This window comes from Gordionus sp. m RMFG-2023, chromosome 2 (assembly GCF_954871325.1).
Source record: "Gordionus sp. m RMFG-2023 chromosome 2, tfGorSpeb1-WG-v2, whole genome shotgun sequence".
Taxonomy (NCBI): domain Eukaryota; kingdom Metazoa; phylum Nematomorpha; class Gordioida; order Chordodea; family Parachordodidae; genus Gordionus; species Gordionus sp. m RMFG-2023.
Window position 1 is genome coordinate 59,719,568 of NC_088776.1, and position 26,519 is coordinate 59,746,086.

At 28.7% G+C, this 26,519-nt stretch overlaps 2 protein-coding genes across 4 annotated transcripts in view; both read left to right on the forward strand.

Annotated features, from left to right (window-relative positions):
- The first annotated feature begins 313 nt into the window (after nucleotides 1-313).
- Nucleotides 314-5,509, forward strand: LOC135923254 (activator of 90 kDa heat shock protein ATPase homolog 2-like). The gene is made up of 5 exons (XM_065457907.1): nucleotides 314-548; nucleotides 597-1,118; nucleotides 2,252-2,367; nucleotides 2,661-2,994; nucleotides 4,352-5,509. Exons 1-4 carry the CDS (start codon nucleotides 389-391, stop codon nucleotides 2,985-2,987), a joined length of 1,125 nt encoding a protein of 374 aa, XP_065313979.1. The 5' UTR covers nucleotides 314-388; the 3' UTR covers nucleotides 2,988-2,994; nucleotides 4,352-5,509.
- Nucleotides 5,510-9,755: 4,246 nt separating this feature from the next.
- Nucleotides 9,756-26,519, forward strand: part of LOC135924994 (uncharacterized) — a 41,270-nt gene continuing 24,506 nt past the window's right edge. For all 3 annotated transcript variants that reach the window (XM_065460126.1, XM_065460127.1, XM_065460128.1), the window contains exons 1-9: nucleotides 9,756-9,943; nucleotides 17,537-17,823; nucleotides 19,731-19,864; nucleotides 20,028-20,216; nucleotides 20,744-20,915; nucleotides 21,106-21,296; nucleotides 22,095-22,204; nucleotides 24,015-24,159; nucleotides 24,310-24,538. In XM_065460126.1, the coding sequence (XP_065316198.1) occupies nucleotides 9,756-9,943; nucleotides 17,537-17,823; nucleotides 19,731-19,864; nucleotides 20,028-20,216; nucleotides 20,744-20,915; nucleotides 21,106-21,296; nucleotides 22,095-22,204; nucleotides 24,015-24,159; nucleotides 24,310-24,538 (1,645 nt within the window). The remainder of the gene's footprint in view (nucleotides 9,944-17,536; nucleotides 17,824-19,730; nucleotides 19,865-20,027; nucleotides 20,217-20,743; nucleotides 20,916-21,105; nucleotides 21,297-22,094; nucleotides 22,205-24,014; nucleotides 24,160-24,309; nucleotides 24,539-26,519) is intronic.

Below are 26,519 nucleotides of genomic sequence, written 5' to 3' on the forward strand. Positions count from 1 at the left end.
CGGATAGGCTCGGGTGTTTAAGTAAGTAGCTCGCCTTTTGCTACAGAGGTAATTTCAGTTGGCCTATAAACTCGTGGTTGGGTTTCTCTCCCAGGTCATCTATAATTTCTTAAATAAATTAGATTGGATTTCTGAGAGTCCAATTGTGACTCTGCTATTTCCCATGGCGAAAATAATAATGCGCTTACTATTATGTAAATATATTATATAAATTTAACGTGATTTTGAATTACTATACTTAAACTGGCCAATATCTGTATATAAAATCTGTCAGATTTATGATAGATAACAGCCGCCACATTATATTTTTGTGTCCGCCTTGGCATATTACTAGAAATTTCCAATTTTTATAATTTTCCTGTAATATCATCTTAAATTTTAATTTAAAATGGCCAAGTGGGGATGTGGAGATCCTAGATGGATAGTCGAAGAAAGAAGCGACGCTAAAAATGTTAATAATTGGCATTGGACGGAGAAAGATGCATCATCTTGGTCAAATTGTAAATTAAAAGAACTACTTACTGATATATATATTGAAAATGACACAGGTATTGTGTTTAATAAATTCTTTTTGTAATTAAACTTTTTTAAAAAAGCTGCTATAAAGGTAGGCGACATTACCAAAATGGAAGGGGAAGCAACTGCAAATAATAGGAAGTCTAAATTAATATTTTTTTATGAATGGAATATAGTAGCTGATTGGACTGGATTTTACAAACCTGATAAGTCCAAAGTTAAAGGATCTTTGGAAATCTTAAATCTCAGCGAAGAACATGAACCAAAAGATGTTGATATTGATATCTCTCTCAAAACCTCAGATACAGATAATAAAGATTCCACAGAACCAAACCTTGATGTTAACATTAAATGTAGTGAGGAAAGTAAAGATAAACTTAAACATATTATGCAAACCCAGGGAGTGAAAGAAATTCGCAAAGTTATTGGTGAATATATAAGACAGTTAAAAGAAGAATTTAGCAAAGATATTATATTACCTACAAATAAAAAGATAGAAGTAAATGCAGATAATGATAATATTAAAAACTCACAAAATATAAAAAAACATATTTCTGTTGCACATTCCATATTAGATAAGGATGATGAAAACATTGACAAAAGTTATTTTTATATATTTTTTTAAATATTTGGGAACTCTGTTGGGCTATTTTATTAATTCCTGTCTTTCATAAATAATATGGCATTTTATTATAAAAATACTAAGCTACATATTAACATGTATGATAATAGTAGATTATTCATATTAACTACATTTATTTTGTTATTAATGGTGTCATTGAAAACCTCAATTTATCTACATAAAAGTGATTAAATCAAGGTTTTAGCCAAAAAAGTATTACTGAGGTTTCATTGAGATAGCAAAAATTTTGGCTTTTTTTGATCAAATGTTGAAGTTATTAAGCTATATAATATATTTCATTTAAAAGACCTCTTTATATTATATTAAATGATAGTATAAGTGACATAAACACTATATATTATATTTAATGTTGATCCAAAGAAAATTAGTTCATAAATAAGCAAAAAAAATTGAAGAAAATGATTAATATTAATAGTGTTCCTTTTATTTTTTAATAAATTTTAAATATTAACGTATATTCTGATGAAGATATTTATATAATTAGTTCATAAATAAGCAAAAAAATTTGAAGAAAATGATTAATAGTTTTCCTTTTATTTTTTATTAAATTTTAAATATAAACTTATAATCTTTTATATTTTACATGCTATTAATTGAAAAGTTACATTTTCGTATAAAAAATGTTGTCTTTATTGCTAGAAAAATAGCACCTGTAGTACCCTTCCCAGATATAAAACTTGCATGTCTTGACTTGGTCACTAAATCCCTTTAAGACATTCAAAGACTTCATTGCACATTTCAAAAGTTTGATTATGTGTTACACATGGTGTAGATGATTATCCTTTCCTTTGAATATCAGGGTTATGCTTTACGCCAATTGTCAGGTTTAGTTCTACAATCAAGTTGCATACACTGGTTAGTGACTTGATTCCCAGATCTTCAGATGCCTCAAGTTTAACAAGATCATAAACACTAGGAAAAACAAAATTTAAATTGAGGAGAAATTTTGTCAAAATTTGGCACATTCTCCAAATGTATAAATAAAGATCCACTGACCAACTAGAAAATGTCATTCCAGTTAAATAAATATTAATTTCATATAATAAATATTAATGATATTACTTTATATATATATTTTTAATTTTATTTAAGTAAACCATGGTCAAGAGGTGAATTTACAAATGTTCAAAACCAAAAAATTGATCCAAAATGAAAATTTTAACACTACCCCAGAAGAACTATTTTCTATACTGACTGACATTAACAAGGTATTTTTTTTTATTAATAAATATTTATGTTGCTAGATCTCGCTCATTTAATTTTATAACAAAATGCAATATGGCTTAATAAGATTAAATTTCCAAAAAATATTTTGAGTTGCTCTTCAAAATAAAAAAATCTTTCAAGATTTTTTGATCATCCTTTGAAGATTTTATTTAGATCCAACAGGATTTCTTGATCAAATTTGATTTTAATTTTTTTAAAAAAAAAATATTTATGCAAAAAAAAATTTTCAGGATTTTTTCGAAATTTGATATAATACTACGTTATTTTTGTATAGGTCCAAGCGTTCACCCGTAATCCCGTGAACCAATATGAAGTTCATCCCGGGGGTGGGTTCAGCCTTTTAGGTCAAAACATAACGGGCACGTTTATGGAGATAGATCCCTCGAGTCTCAAATTAACGTGTAAGTGGCGCCTTTCCTTCTGGCCCCAGGGTCATTTTTCCGTTGTCGTCATCGAAATTAATGGCGGATCTGATGGACAGGGTGGTGGGGCCGCCCTAAAACTAACCCAGACAGAAATACCCGAGGTTTATTATGACACAACCAGTCAAGGCTGGTATCGGTACTACTGGAAACCTATACGGGACACCTTTGGGATATGAGACTACAGTTAGTAAAAAATAAAATAATTTATAACATAATTAAAAAAGAGAAATGATGAATATAAAGGGGGAAAAAAGAGCTTTTTTGGGTATTCTTAAATTGGTTGTAATTCATATTTTGTCACATAATATCCTTTTTCAGTCACAGATTAGTCACTTTGATGACAATATAGGTTAAAAGAATACGAAGAATTTATACACCTTGTTTTAGATGTTTAAGCTTAATTTTTAATAACTTACTTTTGTCATAAATCAATTATAAAAGTAACAATACAGCTAAAAATTATACAAATTTATATTTTTTGCCACTATTTTTCTGGTATATATATATAAATCAGATTCATATTAGATATAGCTTGATTAAGAGATAATATATTTAGTGTTCAATAAAGGTTAAATTCCTACCCCTTTTAGCATACTCTCATCAATACTTATATTGCATGTGGAATCAATAAGATTTTCGGGCAACCTCTTTGAAATAGATGGAACCTGCCATGTTACTTATTTTTGTTCTATTTTAATGAGATTCGAATTTTAGAGTCCTAGCTCAACCTGATTCAAAAATATATGCCTTTAAAGTCGCAAATCACGATTTAATTAAATCTATTTAATTATTTTTTTTTTCAAAAATATATTTCACAGAGTCACAAATTATATATAACTTTATAGCCCTCCTTAAGTGTTTTCTTATTTCCGGTGAAATTTTAATTTTGAAAATGAAATTTTTTATATATAAACTCTATAGAAATTATAATTTACTTTTAGCTGTTTGAGCTTTTTAAATAATAATATCTAATATAGATGGCGTTATATTTCAGAATAACGAATTCTATTTTTTAGATATGCTATTGTACGCACCTAGCTCTGCTCTATTCATCCAAATTCTAATCGAGTATCAGAACTTTAGTCTTAATCGGTGCTATTTTTTGGGTCCGCTTCTAGATTTCCTAGAGACAGACCTAAGGCTGTTATTATGGTTAAAAGAAGCAAAAAATCTTTTTTCCCGACGATCTAAGCCCGATCAGAATGTCGGAGCGTCGTCAAAAAATAGAATATATTAAAATGGTCCCCCATTATATTTACAATATAAAGATATAAAAACTCTTAGACCAAATAGAAAAGAGGAAATTTATGGTCAAATATTCTTTTTGTTTGTTTTATATTCAAAAATATTCCTCCGTTTTCTAAGATTTCAGCTCTTTCATTGGAATAATGATCGATCAAGCGAATATTCATTCCGTGATAGCATATTAGTGTTAAAAAATATGAATTTATTAATCCCTTAATAATATTTTTAAATGAAATTAATAAACATTTAATAAAACATTATGGAAAATAAGTTATAATTTCAATGTTTTTTTTAGATCTCTGACTTCGACTTTGTCTTGCATCGGAAGAATAGTGATAATCAATGAATCAATTTAAAAAATATTTGTTTTACACTTCCTCCATCTCTTTAAAAGCTTCTTTTTTTTTTAAAAAAAAAAATTATACTTTTATTTGTATCTCTGTCATTTTTTTGAATACTTTGTTCTCCATCCCAATTTAATTATGATGAATTTATATATCATAACTTTAAAAAAAAATATATTTTCCGAATCAATAAATAATTTCTTGTCATTTTTTTTTAAAAAACCTTCATCCGTCATATAAGTTTGTGTAAAAACCTATTATCTAGTCCAATCTCGTTAGGGCCTATTTTTTTTTTTAAATTAAAAAATATAATATATAATTTTTTGTATAAATATCTAGTGTTGTTAAATTATCTAATTTTGACCATCTCTACTGTAGTAGCTTAGTGAAGCTTTTAGCCTAAGAAATTGAATTAAGCTTCTAAGCTGAGTCTCAACTTGAAGATTGATTCTAATATTTTTGAATAAAAATATGGCTATGCTCTTATAGTTGGCTAAAGTTAGGTACTTTAACAGTACTAACACCAATTATCTCTTATCTCTACCTTTCAGTTTGTAAGCATTGTAATGCCTAAATAAATAATATTGCTTATAAGAATAAATATTAAATTTTATTTCATAGTTTCCAAGCTTACAAAAAAAAATCATCTGTTTTGACTGATATTATTATATAATAATTAACGCACATTTAAAGACTAATATTTCTCAACTTTTACATCCATCACTCATTTGGCGAATTTATGGTGAACACAACTTTTTACCGAATATACTCTTTATATGACTTTAGTGACGAAAGTCTAATCACAACTTAGGGATAGTAAAATATATCTTTTTTTTTGTAACCATTTCCAATTCACCCATTTTTTTTACATCAATTGATATTTTTTATCAAAAAAGGGAATATTTTTGAAAATCAAGATTTATAATTTCAATGTCGCAATAATATAATCTATCTTCTTAACTCCGTGAATTGGCTAAATACAACAACCCACTCTTCAGGCATTTTTTTTTATCTCTTAAATATTATGTAAAATATTAATTTTTTTTTGATTTTTAGGGTTATTCAATGTTTTGTATTCTAATAAATATAGGAGATTTGTTATAATAAATTTTACGAAAAATATTATTTAAATGACCCGTATTGATAGTTTATTATTTTAAAGAATTACGTCGAATTAAAATTATGTTGGATTTTTTTAAAAAAGGAATAAAATTTAGAGCTTAGGGCTTTAAATATTCGCCAACTCATAAGGAAAGGCTATTTTAGTTGACCAATCATAATATAGCTATAAGTGGTCTTCTATAATTCCAAACTTTTATTTTTATTTTTAACAAAATATATTTTTGATAAACCTGAAGGATGAGCTGGATCAATTGATAATGAAATGTTAGCTTATAGTATTTCCTAAAATTTGGACACGGAAATTGGTATGTATCTAATAGAGAAAATATCAAAATGAAACATGCCATCAAAACCTGACAGAAAGAAAGATAATAAAATAAAACGATTTATTTTCAAAACTAAGAAGTTCCGTGGTGCACATAGAGATGAATGGATAAGAAAAGCAATACTCTTGCACGTTAATAAAAAGTATAAAATTGAGGTGGGGGTAGGGGTTAGGTCTTAAGAGTGATTCCATATATCTTATTTGGTATAATATAAGATAAAAAAGATGCAATTCTTTTACGTAAATCTAAATAGCCTCTCCTTTTATAGAGGGTTTAGAGAAAGCTAAACAGGCGATTGTTTAGAAATAAAATGAATCAGTACTTGGCCTAAGGATTTAAAAATTTTCGTGATGCTGCTAAACTATTTTCTATACGCGCTGCTACACTGCTTTTTATAGAATAGATATTTCTCACTTTGGTAGATAACCAAGTATAAGTGGCCATGTTTTTGCTTGTGGCGAATAAATGATTCTAATTTAATTAAATAAATCTAGCAATAATGTGTAGTAAATATATTATTTTATAAAATAAGGTAAAATTAAAGCTTAAATCTAATGTTTTTTTGGATATTTTTAAGTGTAGTATATTTTGGCCCGTCCAACTGTATGTTGACTGGTAATATGCCCAGTGTTAACTGGCCATACTATTTTATTTAAACTACTTATCATTAATGTATTGAAACAGTTGTTAATTTACAAATAAGTAGATATATATTATATATTATAAAAATAAATAGTCATTTAGTTTATCTTTAACATTAATTATTAAAACTAACAATTTTACTAGATTTTACACATGTCATATACCTGATTATGTAACCATAATTAAGTTATCTATTACCCTGGTTAGCGCGAATTCGCTGCAAAGTATATAAAAATATACAAAAAACTGAATGAAGTGTAAGGGTCTTCTTTCTTTCTTCCTGTCGATTGAGGCAAATTGGCTGATTTGTAAACCATTATCCACTTAAACTTTTATCTAATAACTTTCCTCAATACGACTCTAAGATTACCAGCTTTACTTGAAGAACTATTTACTAATAAGAATAATTTTTGTTTTTATATATTATAGAAATTGTTAATATACATTTTATTTTTAGTTATTTATTCTCTTACTAGAAAGTGTAATTCAAATGTCTTATAATTTATATTAAATTTCTCATAGAGATTATGTACACAACAAAAATATTGAATTTTTCTATTAAACTTTTAATACTTCGAGAACTCCACCTAATCCTGCATTCGCAGATAGTCCAAATTAGCAGCGAAGTAAACAAGATGCGATATAAATAAAATATTTATATATTAATTTTTGTATGCTTTACAGCAAATTCACGTTAACTTTGAATCTGTGAGTGTAAGGGTTCACATAGTTTTTGATTTTTCAAAACCCTTTTTCTTAAATTTCTGTGGTATGAGGATTATTTTATTTATCATATTCTAAAATATGAATAATTATATTTTTTGGCTTTTCTTATTTCTTATATACAATATAATATAACTTTATATGTTAATCCTCTGATCCTGAATGCAATAAAAATAAAAATTTAATAATAATTAAAATTTTAAACCGTAGAAATAGCTCATAGTTCACATTTTTTAAAAAAAACTATCCAAATTTTGGCGGCTTTCTACAATATTTACCTTTCCATTCTGTTTTATCAACCCCGTGATATTATTTTAAAATAATAATGAGCTCCTATTTTTAACCTTCAAACAATTTAATCAATCTTTATCAGTGTTGTTAGTAATCATATTCCAAACATTAACTATGAGAATATACTGTCAATGAGTGATAAATAAATATCTATTGATAAATAAAAACATTTTTTATAAATTAATTATATCTAAAGTATACAATTAGTGTTTTTTTAATATTATTCTACCCTTTCGATGCCTATTCAAAAAAAGGAGACAAATCGCTCATGCCCCCCCCCTCCCCCACCCCAAACATGTAGACACTATATAGATTATTAGTAAGAGATGTCGCTTTATTGTAAAATTAAAAGCTATTAAAAAATCTCAACAATAAGATTAAAATAAATCTATTTATAATTTCTCTAGACAGCACCATGCAGTCTAATCTAATAGCTAACTTTGAAAATTAGGGCAAAATTAAAATGACTAATAAAAATATTTTTTTATTTCAAAAATTCTTCCCGAATATATATTTTTTTATTTCAAAAATTCTTCCCGAATATATATTTTTTTAAAAAAAAATTAACCCAAAAACCTAGATGCGCGTTTTGGAGAAACAAATAAAAAGAATCTGCCACAGATTTAAAGTGAATTATCAAAGCTGAGATTAAGCAATATATCAATTACGATATTCCAGTTAATTCTATAACTCTGGATACTTTATTATACAGTACGCCAGAGTCTATATGACAAGATAATCAGTGAATGTGAATGCCAACCCCCCCTCCCCCCCCCTAAAAAATCAATACCCACCCCCCTAAAAAATTTGCTAACTAGATGATTAATTATACCCTTTTTATTATAGTAGTACTCCCTTTTAAATTTTAAAATGAATAATTTAAATTATTAATGCTTTAAACAACTATCAAATTGTAAACATAATAGAGTCATTTTATGAACATGGGTAATATTATTGTTGTGTTTGGACCGATGGGTCCCCGAGTCTGAAGGGGAATAATACAGTCCGGGATGGTCAATGACTGGATCCAGGGGGCCGGGTTTTATCGATTTAGTCATGGAATCACTTGGACAATGTAAGTTTTAAAGTTTATTCGAATCAGAGAAATTACAATAAAAAAAAGAAATTCTATTATAAAAAAAAATATTTAATGATTAATGGTGTTTTGTTTTCCACCTTTATAATTTTTAGGCCAGGGGGGAAAGAAAAAGTTGTTATTTAATCGCGATATAATCATTCATGAAACTGGTAAGAACCAGTTTCAAATGCAATATAAAAATAAGGTATAATATATTAATTTCATAACAAAATAAAAGAAGATGGGAAAACGAAAGAAACAAGGAGAAACAAAAAAATAAAAGAAATAAGGGGGGATAGAATATAACAATTATAATATAATGTTTGGCATGAATATAAATTTACTGATAGAATCTCTAACACGTAAGTACCTTAGAAGGATAGCAGAAACTGATCCAGAATTTTTTTTATTTGGAAAAAATTGTCTATGATTGTGCGCATTTTTTATATTTGGTCGATGTTTAGCAATATCATCTGTAAATTATTAATTTTTACAGCAATACATTTTGCCCAACTTCATCTAAAAGTTTAATAGATTACCCCTCCCCCACCCCAAGAAATTTATCCAACCCCTAGTCTACCCCCCAAATGCTTACCACCTCAAAAAAATAGGATGCATGTTCCTACCACCCACTGCTCCTATAGACGTTGTACTTCCGTGTAAAAGAGTCTTTCATCTTATGATTTTGATTATTGTATAATCGAGTGGTAAATAATTTGTAAATTAAATTTTATTATATATTAATGGACCATAGATATCGGAATGCATTCCCAGATCTATATATCAAACATGAACAAATCATAGGGAGAGAATAAAATCCTTTCATAAGTTAAATAAAGAAACCCAAGAAATAAAAGATTAATATAGTTTTTTGTAATTCATATTTATTTTTTAATTGGCATAGAAATTAAAATATATAAAAGAATCTATAAATGTTTATAACTTAATATTAATAATAATTATTGACATTTTTTTAAAAAATATTATATATTTCCCTGTCCAGCTTAGTTTTACTTTTATTTTAACTAAATATAGATTTTTTTCATGATGACTATTTATTGACCGAAATAACAAATTAAAAATAGTATATATTTAGCGGATTGTTAAATGAAAAACACATGTTTATAGAAATTTTTTTTTAAAAAAAATCAATTTTTAACGATGTAATAAAATATGGGAAATATTTCAGCCAAATTCAAAAAACATTTAATACAAGGGGATGAAAAATCAGCTATATTACTCTATAAAAGTAGTTCCGAACTGCAAAAGTCATTGGATCCTAGTATGTCATTGGGGGATCACTATCTGCATAATACTCCATTGCATATTGCTTGCAAGAATGCCATGCCTTATTTTGTCAAGTACAATAAAACTATGATATAAAAGACCTTTCACTTTTGTTATATTAAGAATTAATAAAACATTTTATACACTGAGTTATGTTTATTGTGGATCTACAAGATAATTTTTCATCAAGATATTTATTATAAAATGATAAATTATTATGAAAGGGGGTAGTGCAGGGATTGGTGTACTCACCCTCTTTATTTATGTCCAGTTTAAGTATCCAAATTAAAAAAAGAAGTATTTTTATGCAAAATATTTACAATCTTATATGATAACGAGCTATTTTCTACAATCTGCATAAAGATTTTAACAACTTCTTTTTATAAGTTTACCATTAAAATATACTAAAAAGAGAAATATTGGTAAAAGGATGGGGAAAATTTAGATTCCTTGTATATAAAATATTAATTCCAATTGAATTTATAGATGGAGGTTGACTTAGCCTTACCCAAGTGCCCAACCTGCTGACAATGATGGGCAAAAATAATTTAGGATAGAGAACTTGTATAATTTTCAGGGCCAGGTCAAAAATTCTTCACAGGATTATCTCTGCAATCTTAGTTGGCCATACTTCATGGTCAAATAGGTATATGCACATTTGTGTAACAAAATGCAAATATTTATTGGCTATTTTAATGAGTTTGATTAATCTTTTGAGTTATTTTGTTTGAACTTCATACAGTTAATTTGATTTAAATTATTATTAGAAACATAAAAAAATATATTAAAATAATATTTAAATAAAAAACAATATCGAATAACTAATTTTATAAAAAGCAAACATTTGGGTTTGATCCATGTCAAAAAAAAGATACACTACTAAATGTTTTCCAGTAATAAACATAGACTTCGATACCCTTATATAAAAAAACAATAAATATATGCTCCCTCTACTTGGACAAATATATGGAGGGCCCTTGGTAGTAATATCAATTTTAGAGTATAGATTCTCATTGTATTAGATTATAGACACCTGCAAAATGCTTTTTTTAGTCTAAACCTGCTTTAATGATCACTTGCAATTCTTTTTGGATTTTAGCCTGGCATGTGATATCTGCTAAATATTTTATAAAAGCATATATTGAAAAAAATCTCCAACTTCAAAATATCAGAGTTGTTAAACGCTATTTTTAAAAGTAGCGCGCTACTGTAATAGCTATTTGTCAAAAAAAGTAGCGCGCTACTCGCTTTCGCTATTTGTCAAAAAAAGTAGCGCTCTATTAGCTACTTTTTATAAAAAAAAATTTAGAAACAAATGAAATAAATTTTTTTTATTTTTTTTTGCTTATAATGTAAATGTATAATAAATAATTTATAAAAATCAACATTTATAAATATAAAAATATAGTTAGTTTAGATTATAAAAAAATAAGCAATATAAATTATTATTTATTTTAATTTGTTGCATTTTAATAATAATATCATTTCAATATTATCATCCCCAAGTCTAGAGCGACGATCAGAAAGTATAAGCTTTGCTTTACTAAATAATCTCTCAACACTAGCACTTGAGGGCAAGGGGGTATTAAATTTTATATATAAATTTTTAATATATGAAAAATTATCAAAAATATTCATTTCAATATTTTTTGATTGAAAAAAAAGATCAATTGGATTTTCTATTAAATCATCTTTAATTTCAAAAAAATTATTTGAGGATGTCTTCGTGGTAGATACTCGGCAATCTATGTTTGTTGGAGTAGATATTCTTTTTAAGGTCCTAGGGTCTAACCAATGGCCTGTGATTCCCAAATAAGCTCTAAAAATATTTAATCAGATCAATTTATAAATATAAATAAGTTTTTACCTTCTGTTATGTGTCCAACTAACTGCCGTGGTACATACATAAGATATATCTGATAACTCTACTATTAGAGCATCTTTCATCACTTTGAAGTTGTCGGCTATTTTATTCATAAGTGTCTGGCGACATAAAACTGTTGTGCCAGGGGATAAAGTTTTAATCATCAGAGTAAATGATGGATTATTAACCAAAAACACTGGCTGAACTGTGTCAATAATAAAATCAACAATAACTTTATCAGCCAATTTTTGTGAAATATTGGCATGTTTATTATCAGTTAATTTGGTTTGGATAGTATTTGTCTTTTTGAATGAAGATTCTCCTATACCAAAATTTTTTATATGTTTCTCTATTTCCTTATAGCAATTGGCGTGAACAGTCTAATATAATAAATAATATTATAATGTAAAAATAACAATTTACCTTTAGGTGTTTCTTCAGGTTATAGCTACTTGATTGATTTGATGATATATTTTTTTTACATTTTAAGCACATGAATTTGAATCCAGATTTTGTTTTAATATTTATTTTAAAAAATTTTTCAAATTTAGGGAATGGAAAAACGTTATTAGAGCTATTAAGTACATTTTCTTCCATTAAATCTTCCATATCTGAATCACTTTCAAGGATTTGGATATCCATGGACGATGCCATTTTAGATTATTAACACAGATTGAAAATATAAATTAAAAATTGAAAATATATTTAAATTTCAAAATTAAATAATAAATTATAAAAATTATAATTAATTATGATATTATATTTAAATTTTCATGTTTATACTTACATTCATTATATTTTTTAAAAGTAGCGAAGTAGCGCTTTAAAAAAAGTAGCGCGCTAAAAAATTAAATAATTTAAAAAAAGTAGCGGCTATTAGCTATAGCTACCAAAAAAGATAGCGCGCTAAGTAGCGCGCTACTTTAACCACTCTGCAAAATATTATTTAATTATATTTTCTAATCTATATTCAGAGATAACTTCAATAATCTAATAATTTTAATCTATTTTATTCTCATTAATACAAATCTGATTTTCCATACTTTTTTTAAAAATATATATTCTCTATAATTGTGATATTCAATAACATTGACATTTTCATAAGCTGGGCTTACATTTTATGCATGATATTGATGTTCATGCAGGTTTCTATAATTAATATTACACTAATCGCCTATAAAATGAATGTAAATTGATTTTATAATTGCTGCTAATTTATGTAATATTTGTTCATTCTATAATTAAAATTTCGGTTAATTAATAGATAAAATATTATTTGACAAAAGGGAAGAAGGGGTGGGGAGACTGTCGTCCATTGAATTAGGTTCTTAAATATGATAAATTTAAACATTTAAACTGATGGCAATATAGATTAGTTTAAAAAAAAATCATAACGGAGTTATCTGAGCCATGCTCAAGAAGTTTTAGCAGCCTGAGGCACAAAAATTCCAATATATCTAGCCCTTAAAAAAATGTAAAATAACGAACTGTGGTTTTCATTTTTTAAAATTAGATTCGTGTACAAGCAGCTTAGAATATGAATTAGGTAATATAATATTCATGAAATGTATAATTTGCAATAAACGACTAAATTAATTAATAATTGATATAATATTTACACCTTTTTTTGAAACAAAAATATGCCGGCTCCTAAAAATAAGCCTTTTGGCGGTCCAAGGCTGCTCTCCCGCCTATTCTCCCGTTTAAGAGGGTCTGGGGTCATTTACGACATGTCTTTTTAACTAGAAACGGGAATATTATGTCGCATTTATATTTATTTTTTACCATTCTCATTTTTTTAAATGAAAATCGAGGTTACAAATTTTTAACCATTTAAAAAAAAAAATTATAAATGAATGAGTGAAACTTGATGAAACTATTTGATATCCGTGGTATCGACCAGATACCGTTTTAGTATCGGCTAAGACCCCTGCCGAATACCAGAATATAATCTTAATTCGAAACATGGTTGAGAAATTGAAATAGACAGATACAAGATTATAAGATTATGAAAGTTTAAAGAAAACACATCGAATATAATAATAATAATATCATCTTCATCTGCAAAAAAAATAGAAATGGTATGAAACACTGAATAACGAACGCAAAGATAACAAAAAAAAAATCAATAAATTTGCGAAAATTATTATATATTTTTTTTGTAAATATTATCTATTTAATACATTGCTTTGGCTTATTAACTGACAATTATATAAAAAAAAATATAATTATAAAAATAAAATGTTCAAATAAAATAAATAAAGGATAATGTAATAATTATTTTCAATTTTTAAAATTTTAAATTTAAAAAAAAACCACTTTTTGTTATTAAATGTTAGGTTTGTGAAAAAGATTAAATTAACTTCCGAGCAGAGGGGAGGGAAGGCTGTTGCCTAAAATACTTGTATGGAAAAGACGATTTCAAGGTTATATACATATATGAATTAAAATAATTATATATATTTTATTTAAAGAAAAATCTATTTATAAATAATAATTAACCATAGCATTACCTGAGTAATTTAAAAATATTGACTTATAATGGAAAAAACCATTTTTTTGCAGCAAAATCAGCTCACGTGACGCGGATCTAATGGATCAACTGAGCTTCGAGGAGGCGGCGAGATTTTATGTTTCTTAGCAACCTTTATTTTAATAGGACCTCTATTTTTATGACAATTTTAACGTTAAATATTTCATATTATTTATGAAATTTTATTTTATTTTTTATTTGATTTCGCATGAATTATAACATTTTTCAAATAAGATTCGATATAAAAATAATTAATTTTTTAAAAAAAAAATAAATATATTTTAATGAATGTAGTAAATTAAATATATATGTCGTATGGGGATTCGGAATCTTTCAATTTTAAATCATTTACTAATGGCGATTTTTGGATTTTAAACATCTGATTTTACAGGAATTGTATTCCAGCATGTGTAGAGTATTTACCTTATAAATTTCAACCAATTTCAGCGATAGACATTTAAGTATTTTTTTTTAATTTATATGAAAAATCCACATAAAAATTAATATAAATTGGAAATAGTTTCTAAAGTTCATGGCCAAAATTGTTTGAAATTTAACAGTTTGGGAACTCTACCCATGCTATGCTACAATACATTTTCGGTTAAATCGAACTTTAAATTTTTCTAAATCGCTCTCTCGGTAAAGGATTTAAAATCAAGAGATTCCGAATCCCAATACGACATATATATATGTGTTAACGACAACGTATTTTTTTTTTCGGCATTGTGTTATTTTTTTCAACCCTAAATTATATTTTAAACACGTTTTTTTTTAAAAAATTCAAAAATCTAATTTTACCGGTATTCTATCAATCTTAATTATTTGTGCTAACTATTTTAAAATTTCAATTGAAACAAAAATATTGCTTTTATTTCAAATATTTTATAAAACAAAAAAAAACGATTAAAAATCATTTAATAATTTAGTTATTTTTTTTTTGTTTATGATCAAATTTAATTAACGAATACAAATAATATTTCTTAACAAAATAATTATAAATTTTTTAAATTAATTTTTAACCAATCACGTTGCGACATTAAACTTGATAGACAACCTTCAATAAATATACAAATTTGACACGCGCCCACCCTTTATAGGCCACGAGAATGTACCCACGAATAATAAATATTTATTTATGAGATAAAATTATGGTGGCCAGCTCATTGAATCCAAAGCCTACCATTACTTGAACTGCAAGTTTTTTGGTGGACTACAACCCCGCCATAAATCCATCGACAACATTCTTTTAGCTCCCCACAAAAAAAGTTAATCCCATCCACCCTTGAACAAGTGGGCCTTTCAAATGAAAACGCCATAAGCCCCTATGGTATATCCATAATTCCCTGGACCAACGATCTCCCGCTGACCTTAGACTATAATTGTGTCGATTTCGCAGCAGCCAACCTCTCATTTTCTGCCACCGAAAAGGCAGAAGTCCTTTAAACAAATATATCGGCCTCACCAACACAGTGTTCATACCAATTGTTATCAAATATCTTAGGTATACATTCGGAAGTGATACACTCAATTTCAATAAAACCATAGGGGGAAAAATGAGACAGATCACTGGGGATCCCAATGAAGGATTTTACCTTCGTCAGCAGCAAGATTTCTCTCGAAGCCTGTTCGATTTTTTAAGCATTCACTCTTCTCTAGGATTTTTTTTTAGTTAATTTTTAATATATCCTTATTTGTATTTAATATTTTTAAAAATTGAAACCGCTCCTTTTAATAAATAAAAATTTTCCTAATAAAGAAAAAAATATAACATACAAAGTTAATACTTGATTTGTTTAAAAAAATTTAAAAAATAAAAACTATTAATTTTTAATTACTGAAAAATTATTTGGTGTAAATATGTATGTATACCATAAAAAAAAACTTGTCAGCTGATTTCGTTCAGAATCAATTGCTGTCTCCCAGGCATCGAATCCTCCAAAAATGACTAGCACCCAGCCCTGGTGATAGCAAGGTCTATCACATCCACGTGATTCATCTCGCTCATTGGGAATCGTTTATGGTTAGGCGGCCAAAAAACCTTATGTCTATCCAGGGAGAAAATATTGGTAATAGCGGTATCATCCTTCAAACGATTTTGGCGTTGTCCCACCAAATAATAGATATTTCGATGGGCTGGGATCACCCTCTACGTATAATGTACACTGAGCTATCACATGTTGAATCGATCCACAACATAAGTGTTTTCTTCACATCTTGGGAGCTGATCTCACTTGAACATAAAATTCCCCCTCAATTCGAAAAAGGTATCATCAATATTATGAACGGTTCTATATTTTATTAGGTCCCATATTCTATTATTATAATAAAGAATCGAATATTGAATAACTAGTATGACCTACACCTGTAAGATCGAAATCACTCCTTTTCATGGACATCTGTGAAGAATTCATGGGCCATCTATTTCCTTGATACTTTCTCGGCGGCCACACCCGATTGCCATAATGTTTAACTCGAGAATTTACTTCATTCACTTTATTATAATCCACCGATCCCAATTTTCCTTTGAGCTGAATGTAAAACACCGGCGTATCTATTAAGGAAAAAAAATGTGTACTCCTAAATTTTACAATGAGGAAGATGGTGATCAGCCGAATTTTTTTTAAAATGTGTATATATTATGTCGCTTGAAATAATTTTTCAATATGGAGATATTTAGATTTACAAATCTGGTTGCCAGAAGCGTAAGTTTATTTTAGATTCGTTATTATTATAGATTACCTTATTTCCGTCTTTTTTTTTTAAAGATGGCATCCAATAGGAATTAAGATTTTTTTTTTCTGTATCAATTGATGCACAGGTTTATCTATTATGGATAAATTAAGTTACCAAATTTCCATTCATCCATCCAACCTTTATTATTTTTTAAACTTTATAATATCGTCTGTTTAAATTATTAACTTCATTTTACGTACGAAATTATGTTTTCCTTAGGGATTTGAAAATTTTTATTTACAGAAGATTTTCCTTATCTCTTTTTGGATTTCAAATCCCGAAAACATTCCTCAAAATTTAATTTTTAAAATATTTCTTTAAATATTTATTTTATATTTATAAAAAACGAATTTTGCTAAATAAATATTAAACATTATTTGTAATTTTTTTTTTAAAATAGTTAAATCATACAATGAAATTCGTTTTCCCTTCCATATTAATGAATGGTATAAAGTGGAGATGGAACAATAAAATAATTATTAACAATGTCTGAGATAATGGCCTTTCTCAATATCACATTTACGAAATTATATATAGACTATTCCTGGCTGATACGAGGTGCGATATAACGACCAAAAATGCCGAGGGCCAATCGGCCCTGCACACTTTATGCCGAAACGCCCTTCCATGTCGTCGCGTGACTTGCGAAGATTCATTCGACCAATCGGATTGGAGTTGCGAATCGAACGAAATGCCCGACGAATCCGATTCTATAGATATAGTTAATCTGGACACCGAACGCAGGATCGAGTGCTTGAAAGCCATTATGGATTATAGCAGAGAGCTTAAAAGGAAGAGGATTTCCAATAGGAAAGATACGGAAAGTATTATATGTATTTTATTTTTATATTCACGTTTCGATGCTGATTATTAAAAGAATTAGGTTTTATAATATTATGGAAAGATGTATAGATAGACATTAAGATGAAATATATTCTCCCTAAACCTACAAAAGGAATTGATTAATGACAATGAATCGCTTTTAATAACTACTTTCTAAAATGACGATAAATAATCAAAGATTCTAACCTCTAACCGTGCTATATTTTTTATATTCTCCGCTGGCGTCACAGCGCTCGGATTATAGTTAGACGTAAACAGATGCTTAGCAGGCTATTTAGTTTCCTCTAAACATCCCAATAAAAAGTCTGTTACATATCCATTAGGACAATTTTAATATGCAAAAGCTGGAAAAAAAAATATCCAAATTTTTTTGACAACCCTTAATGAGCAGAAATTTAAACTATAAAATAAATATAACTAACCTTCTTTTCCGCTGACCCAGGCTTGGATTTACTAGCCCGACATCAAGGCAACTAAGCCCAGATGGGTTATTTAAAAAAAATGGTGGTTTTGATTTCTATGTATTAAAAGTTAATCAAATAGAATAGGTAGTGAGTCTACTCTTGCTGTACGACGATTATCATTATCACCAGTTTATGATATACCCAATGACATATATTATAATACCTAGACTGATGATGCATTCACAATAATGCATTAAGCGTTATTGAATGCAAATCAGCTGGACCCGCCAAAATTGATAACTTGCTACTTTATTATTTCGATGATCAGGCAAGTCTTTAATAAAGTTTGCATCGGACATGGGAATAGATTAGCCTCTCGAATTTTTAATAGTGATATGGGTAATCAAAATGGCGTCCCCATCTGATTTCATTGATGTACACTTTTAACGAATGCATCGTCAGTCTAGGTCTTATTATATGTCATTGGGTATACCCTACATTTATTGTAAAGGAGCTATCTTCAAGCGCTGCGTTATTTGACGCGGCGTTACCACAGCGGATTTAGTTTTAAAAAACTGATTTAAGATAAAGCTAAAATGGAGATGATTAGTTTATAATATTTTTTTTAAAATTCGCTTATATTTTTTTACAATCGTATTGCATATTTTTTTTTTTACCAACGCATTGCAACATATGTTTAAAATGTTATCATAGCCGTTATCATCATAATGCTTCATATTTATAAATTTATACTTATTTGTAATAACGCTGCGTCAAATAACGCACCCCTTGTACATGACGCGTTTACTCATTAATGAGGACACCTTTAAATGTTGGAGAAAAGCGATTAACTTTATATTAGAAAAATATTATATGACTATACACCAATCATATATAATAAGACCTAGACTGACGATGCATTCATTAAAAGTGTACATCAATGAAAACAGCTGGGGACGCCATTTTGGTTCACCATATCATTATTAAAAATTTTAAACGAGAAGCCAATTTATCCCTATGTCTGACTCGAACTTTATTAAAGAATTTCCTGATCATCGAAATAAGAAGGAAGTTATCAATTGAATAGTAGTTTTTAACATGAGAATAATTACTATATTGGGTTACCAAAATAGCGGGTCCAGCTGATTTGCATTCAACGACGCTTTCAATATCATTATGTCATTACTATACACTTATTTCTAAAATATGACAACATTTTTTAACAATCACTTTATTCAGACATAAGATAAAAATTAAAAACAATTAGAAAGCAGTAAAAAAATGGCGGATTAATCGTTACTCATTTAAGCCTTCTTTTTTTTAAAAAAAAACCCAGAATAGATGCCAATAAGTGATTGGCATCGGGCCTAATTTTTTAAACCCGGTGCGGACGGCCCGAATTTTTCAAAAGGCCCGACTGAACCCGAAATATTTTGTTGGGCCGGTTTGATCTTTTTTATTAACGTTCCAAAATATTTTACCAGATTTAGCTAACAATTATTCTCATTTCGACCAATGGGAAGACGCCACCTCGGTTGAAGTAATAGATGGCGTTAATGGATGGGCCCCGCTGCATTACGCTTGCTACGCAGGAAACCTACCTTTAGCTCATTACTTGGTATATTATAACTCTAGGAAAGAATGAAAATAAATGAATGAATAATTAAATGAATAAAATGAATAAAAGGAAATAAAGTTATATACTTCTGTTCTGCTTCATCTATTTTGATTCTAAAATATAACCATTCAAGTCATGACCAATAATATAATTCGATTTACAGTTAGAAAATGGTGGATTGCGACAGCTCTCATTAAAAGTACCCAACGCCATAAAAATCCCCAAAATTTCTAAATCTTCGAAATCCATCCAAACTCCCAAAATGGCCACTGCATTGGAGCTCTCGGCGATGAGTGGAAAAAACAAAAGACTGACAAATTACATCGAATTTCGCATAGTTTATTTGTCCGCAGTAAATTTAAATTAACAATCTCATTTTTAAAATTTACCATACTTTCTTCCTTCCTTCCTTCCTTCCTTCCTTCATTCCTTCCTTCCTTCCTTCCTTCCTTCCTTCCTTCCTTCCTTCCTTCCTTTCCTTCCTTCCTTCCTTCCTTCCTTCCTTCCTTCCTTCCTTCCTTCCTTCCTTCCTTCCTTCCTTCCTTCCTTCCTTCCTTCCTTCCTTCCTTCCTTCCTTCCTTCCTTCCTTCCTTCCTTCCTTCCTTCCTTCCTTCCTTCCTTCCTTCCTTCCTTCCTTCCTTCCTTCCTTCCTTCCTTCCTTCCTTCCTTCCTTCCTTCCTTCCTTCCTTCCTTCCTTCCTTCCTTCCTTCCTTCCTTCCTTCCTTCCTTCCTTCCTTCCTTCCTTCCTTCCTTCCTTCCTTCCTTCCTTCCTTCCTTCCTTCCTTCCTTCCTTCCTTCCTTCCTTCCTTCCTTCCTTCCTTTTAAAAAATAATATTATTACTTGTGTTTTTTTTTGAAATCCCCGTTTAAAAAAAATAGGAAGAAACTGAAGGTTGCGTAGAAAGGGAATTAGCCGAGCTGGATCTATCCGAACCTTATACCTGTTTAAGTAGAACGGAATTGCAAGAACTTAAAGATCAACTCATAGTGGAGACCTCGGATATGCTGAACGTTCCGCTATTCACGGCCGAGGGCCTATTAAGATATTTCGGTATATAATAAATAGAAGGAAGGATATAGTGTCGTTAAAAGTTACTTTTAAAAAGTATCTAGTTATTATTACAAGTTACAGATTAAAAAGTTTACTATAACTAACATCCAGTTACAATTTTATTTTCGAAAGTAACTGGTCCCTTTGAAAATTACTTTCTAAATTAATGAATTTATATTTTTTTTCGAAGAATGGTCTAAATTAAGGTTGCTCGACTCCTGGATAGCGGACCCTCCGACATGTTGTCGCCTCTGTGGTGTTCAGTCCCCGCCTTCTACCTCGCCCATCACCGAAACAAGTCGTACCGACCTCTTGAACGCCGATTCCAAAAGTAAGCGCGGCAACGCCAATCAAGAATTTTCGATCAACGCTACAGCTAGGGTAAGTTCATGCATGATGATGAAATATATCTTTTTAAAACAGTTTTCTAAACTCTCTTAATCAATAGATACTTACACAAAATTATATTTGTATAATCTGTCTAAAACGTATACATATGTTTTATTTACTGATTATCTATACAGAGAGTGGGTAGGAGAAGGGGGGGGTGGCAGGTGGTGAAAATCCGGCTCGGTTCCCATGCACCTTTATATGAACATCTTTTTATAAAGAGCAAACGCTTTATAATCCCTCTAACCAAAACTTTCTATTTTCTAAGTAAATATTTACCAATTCGTAATTTATTTATAATTATATTTCTTACCAGAATTTAATATTTACGAAACGTTTTAATATAGTAAAGTAAGAAGGTTAAGGAAGGATTGGTAACCCCCCCCCCCCCCTTCTTCCCACCCCCATTAAATTCAGATAACGGCTAACCTAAGATAGATAATAATTGTAGAAGCAACTATATCACGATAAATATAAAAATTCCTTAAAATGTTAACTTCCGGGTTTTATAATTGAAATATCTAACGAGTTTTCCTTTAAAAAATTATCGAAATAATAAATAAGACTAATTATTATGCAGATCCTAAAGGGATTTTAAAAAAAAATGATTGACATTAGGTAAAACACATTCCTTTTAAACAAAAAAAAATTATAATATAGTCCTCATTTTTTTTCTTTACCCGAATCTCCCATAGGAGTAGAAAGGGTAGATCCGTGATAGTTCGGCGAGAGCCAGATCGAAGGAAGTTTTCTTTTTAAAAAAATCCTACAAATAGTATTTTTATTCAGGTGTGTGGTATATGCGACGAACTTATATCCCCGGTCTCCAAGCACAGAACCCCCCTGAAGAAGCCGAAGATGGAATGCGATCATCCCTTTTGCCGTGATTGCTGGGAAAGGTTTTAGTATAATTTTTTTTTTTTTTAAAAAAAGGTTGTTATTTATTATAAATAAGCATTTTACCTAGCAAAATATCCCACTTTAAAAAAAAAAAAAATTCAGTGTATAATTCTCTTATAAATTTGAAACGATACTCTTCGATAGTCGATACATTCCGAGATTTGAAACGATATTTAGTGTATCTTCCAAATTGTAAAAGAAAAATAAGTGTCTTTTTTTCTTCTTCTATAATATGCATTTATTCATTTTTTGGTAATGGCTAATAATCCTACGGTCACGTGCAGAAGAAAAGAGTTAATTTACATTTCGCTTTCTTTTTCTAACAAATACTGATCTTCAGATAAGGTTAACTAAAATCGTGATTTTTTTTTGTTTTAAAAAAATCAAAATAAATCCTATTTCTTTTTAAAAAAAAATCAAAATAAATCCTATTTTTTTTTAAATTTAAAAATCGCGATTTTAATTAAATTAAAATAATTCGAATTTTAATTAAAGAATTATGGTCTAAGATAAAATATTGTTTTTCAGTTTAATATATATATATATATATATATATATGTTAAAAGTATTTATCTTAAAATGAGTAACTAAATACAAATACTTTTTTAATAAAAGTTTATACAGATACCACGTTTTTGTATCCAGATTCTTTAACAACTCTGATGATTATTAATAATTATTAATTAATATTATAGAAAAAAACAATATATATTTTTTTTTCTCTTAATTTAACAATTATTAACAGAGTTGTTAAAAGATATTTTTTAAATGGATCAAGATACAGATACAACATCTAAAATAATATCTAGATACAGATTATTTAATAAAAAATCTATCTAGATACAGATACCACATTTTTATATCTAGATACTTGTATCTAGATCCTTTAACAACTCTGATTATTAATATTAATATAATTATATATCCCATAATCCTCCCCAAATACTACCTTCAGCCTCATCGGGGTGGGGGAGTGACAACGTCTTTTGGCTGCTAATGGGGGTCTAAAAGGTTCCCTGTGGGCTGTGCCTAAAATAGCATCACCGTTTCCACGACGGGGTGTAAAAGCCACCTAAAGGGGTTTGATATCAGGAAGGCATCCGATTGTAAAAAAACTTGCTACAAAGTTGCCCAATGATTGAATCAGAAGGAAAACTGGCCAACCTGGGTGAACCTGGAAATCTCCATTAAACGGAGAAGGAGAAGAAGAAGAAGAAGAAGAAGATATATACCATAATCGACTTAATCAATCAATATAAATTTTTAAATACGAGAAGACTAAGCGTAATAAGTGAGATGAAGCAATCATCCATTTCCGTATTATAATTTTAATAGATTTTTTTAGGAACGCTCTCCAAAGCTTCCGGAATATACCGTTTTACATAAAGTTTCGTTTCCAGGTCCCTGCTAAAAAGGTGTATATTGGCTCTTAAAAATCTAGTCTCGTAAGTTTAACCAATAGAATTCCGCCAATAAATCCCCCATTTTTTCACCGCGCTGATTTTTTAAATCTTTTTGTTTTTCGCACAAATCCTCTATCACTCTACAAAGTCGACCTAAAAAAAAATTAAAGATGTCGACCGTCAACTCTTTTCAGTTTCCAATTAACCTTCGTTTAACATATTATTTATAAATCGTCTATTATTTTCGCTAAAATCACACCAATAAGTTCAAATTATCTTTAAAAAATTCTCTATTAGAGTTGGGGAGGGGGGGGGGAGGTGTTAATTTTTTTCAAACTTATAAAGCTTTGATTTATAAGATTTTTTTTGATAATAAAATATTTTAAACTTAATATCACGAGCACAGATACCTGACGCTCAAAATTCAAGAAGGGAACGTTCAACTTATAGTTTGCCCTTCCTACGATTGCAATCATTTAGTTCCCGTGGATTTTATAGAGCGAGTCGTTTCAAGGGATATGGCTAAAAAATATTTGCAATACGATATACAGGTTTTATGCATATATATATATAAAGGAAATGGAATGGAATGGAATAAATAAATAAATAAAAAAAGAGAAAAGGGTAAGAATTAGAAAAGAAAAAAAAATATTTAAAGAAAAGAATTAGAAAAAAAATAATAAACTGATTTTTTATACTAGGCGTTCGTGGAAAGCAACCCTTTTATTAAATGGTGTCCCAGGGCGGGTTGCAACAGAGCTGTTAAGATAGACGAAACATTCTTGGTTCCTTCGAATTATCACCAAAATTCCGAAAATTCCCATCCACCGTATCCCCTCCAGGTTTCACCCGCACCCGAGATTCCGGCCAATCAGAATAGCGATGGGTCAGAAAAAATGGGCCAATCTGACGACGAAGACGAAGAATACGGTAAATAAAGTTTTGCCTTTTTTTTAAGCTTCTCGGGGCGTAGGTAGTTCTCCAATTCTCATTTCGCCGTTCGCGATTTAAAAAATCGAGGCTCTGATTAACCCGGACCAATTTAGCTTTTATAATATATGCAATGGGTTTATCTGGTTTTCCAATTTAGGATAAGTTGATTATTATCAGAGTCAGATACCACTTCCTTCAGCCTAAACAGATAATGGGCTAAGGTCCGTTACTTTAGACCTCGAGCTTCTGGAGCCCCATGAAAAACCATATAAAATTTTAGAGATAAACGTCATTTCCGTTTAAATGATTGGCTTATTCCTTAGAAGTCTAACTTATGGATACCACCAAAATCTTAACATCTAACTATGAAAAAGCTCGTAAAAATTTAAAGATATTTTTTTAAAAAGAGACTTAATTAATTGAGAATTAATATTCAATTTAGTGTTTTTTATTTTATTATTCATTATTGAACTCTATATTTGTCAAATACAAAACACCTGCAAAAATATTTACGAATTCCTTATACATTTTCGCCAGAACATTGGCTTAGAAATTTGCCATGTAGCCTTATATTATCCGTCATTTTTTTATTGGCCATATATTTTAATCCCTTTTTTTAAAAAAATAAATATATATTTACTAAATATCTAATGCGTAATATATTTTTAATTCGAAAAATTAAAATCTATTTATATATAAAAAAGAAGAAGAGTGAAATTGCGCTACTCAATCATGACCAGGGACCCGAACCGTTAATTATAACGGTTCAGTTTGGTTACGGTTCTTAAAATTTTTTTTACGAAGGTTCGGTTCGGTTCAGCTAATTATAAAGGTTCATAATGGTTCATTACGGTTAGAAATTTTTTTATATTAAAGCAGCACCATCGTCTAATTTATTTTTATTATAAGCATCTATGAATTATATATATAAAAAAATACATAAAAATTCATAATAACTCATTTTTAAATATATTATAAGTAATATATTTTCTCATTCAAATGAATTCATATTTGTTTGTTGTTACGATAACACAAATTTTAGCCCCGAAAAGGCCCTTTCTACAAAAACTTGTGTTGCGGGAACCATCAGTAGGGGAGACCGGGGATGGTTGGGACACTTTTCGTTCAAACCTTAATAATTTTAATATTAATAGACTAATCTGAATAATTAAAACATCTTCTGAATCCCAGAAGTATAGGCTATTTGAAATAATTAATATATATTTTATGAAGATTATATTTTTTTAGATAATTGAATTTTAAAAAAAAAATTTTTTGTCCCAACTATGACAGACTCTGTGTACGTTGGGACACACATATGTGATAGTTGGGACACTCGTGAAATAGAGGTCTAAATAAATTTAAAAATTTAAAATCAGTAATCCAGTAAGACTAGAGACTATGACACATATGATTTTATTGATAATATTGTAATTCATAATCAATAACTATATAAAAAAAATTTTAGCAAAATTTAGGAAATTTATTTTGGGGAAAAAAAAATTGTAAAGAAAAAAATGTAAAAAATTTTTTTTTTTTAATCATAAACATAGCAAAAGATAAGTATTTAATTATTCATTATTCACAATACTAAATTAATAATAAAATAATAAAATTGTATAAAATGAGCTAAAATGGCGTGTCCCAACTATACTATGACCAACTATGACCGAGCCCACTAACTTTATAAATATCATCCAAAATCATATTAATTCATGTTTAATGATTCTGAAAGTTTGCCAGATTGGAAAATAGGGTTTAGGCTTTCCTAAAATCTATTTATTATGATTTTTGAAGCATTATTTATAAATATAAACGATAAAGTTTGCAAAATTTTTTTATTACTTTTGGTATGCCGAAACACATTTTCTTCTGTAAAAATTAAAATACTAAATATTTTTCAAATCTTTTTTAGCCAATCATGTATGACAAAATTATCTATGTTAGGCTCAAATTTCCAGTCTTATAAAATAATAGC

Bases quoted from the DNA above. Each gene is read 5' to 3' on its own strand.
- LOC135923254 (XM_065457907.1), top strand. From the start codon at position 389: ATGGCCAAGTGGGGATGTGGAGATCCTAGATGGATAGTCGAAGAAAGA. The intron at 549-596 runs GTATTGTGTTTA...TTTTTAAAAAAG, and splicing joins ATATATTGAAAATGACACAG to CTGCTATAAAGGTAGGCGAC. The intron at 1,119-2,251 runs GTTATTTTTATA...ATTTTATTTAAG, and splicing joins TGATGAAAACATTGACAAAA to TAAACCATGGTCAAGAGGTG.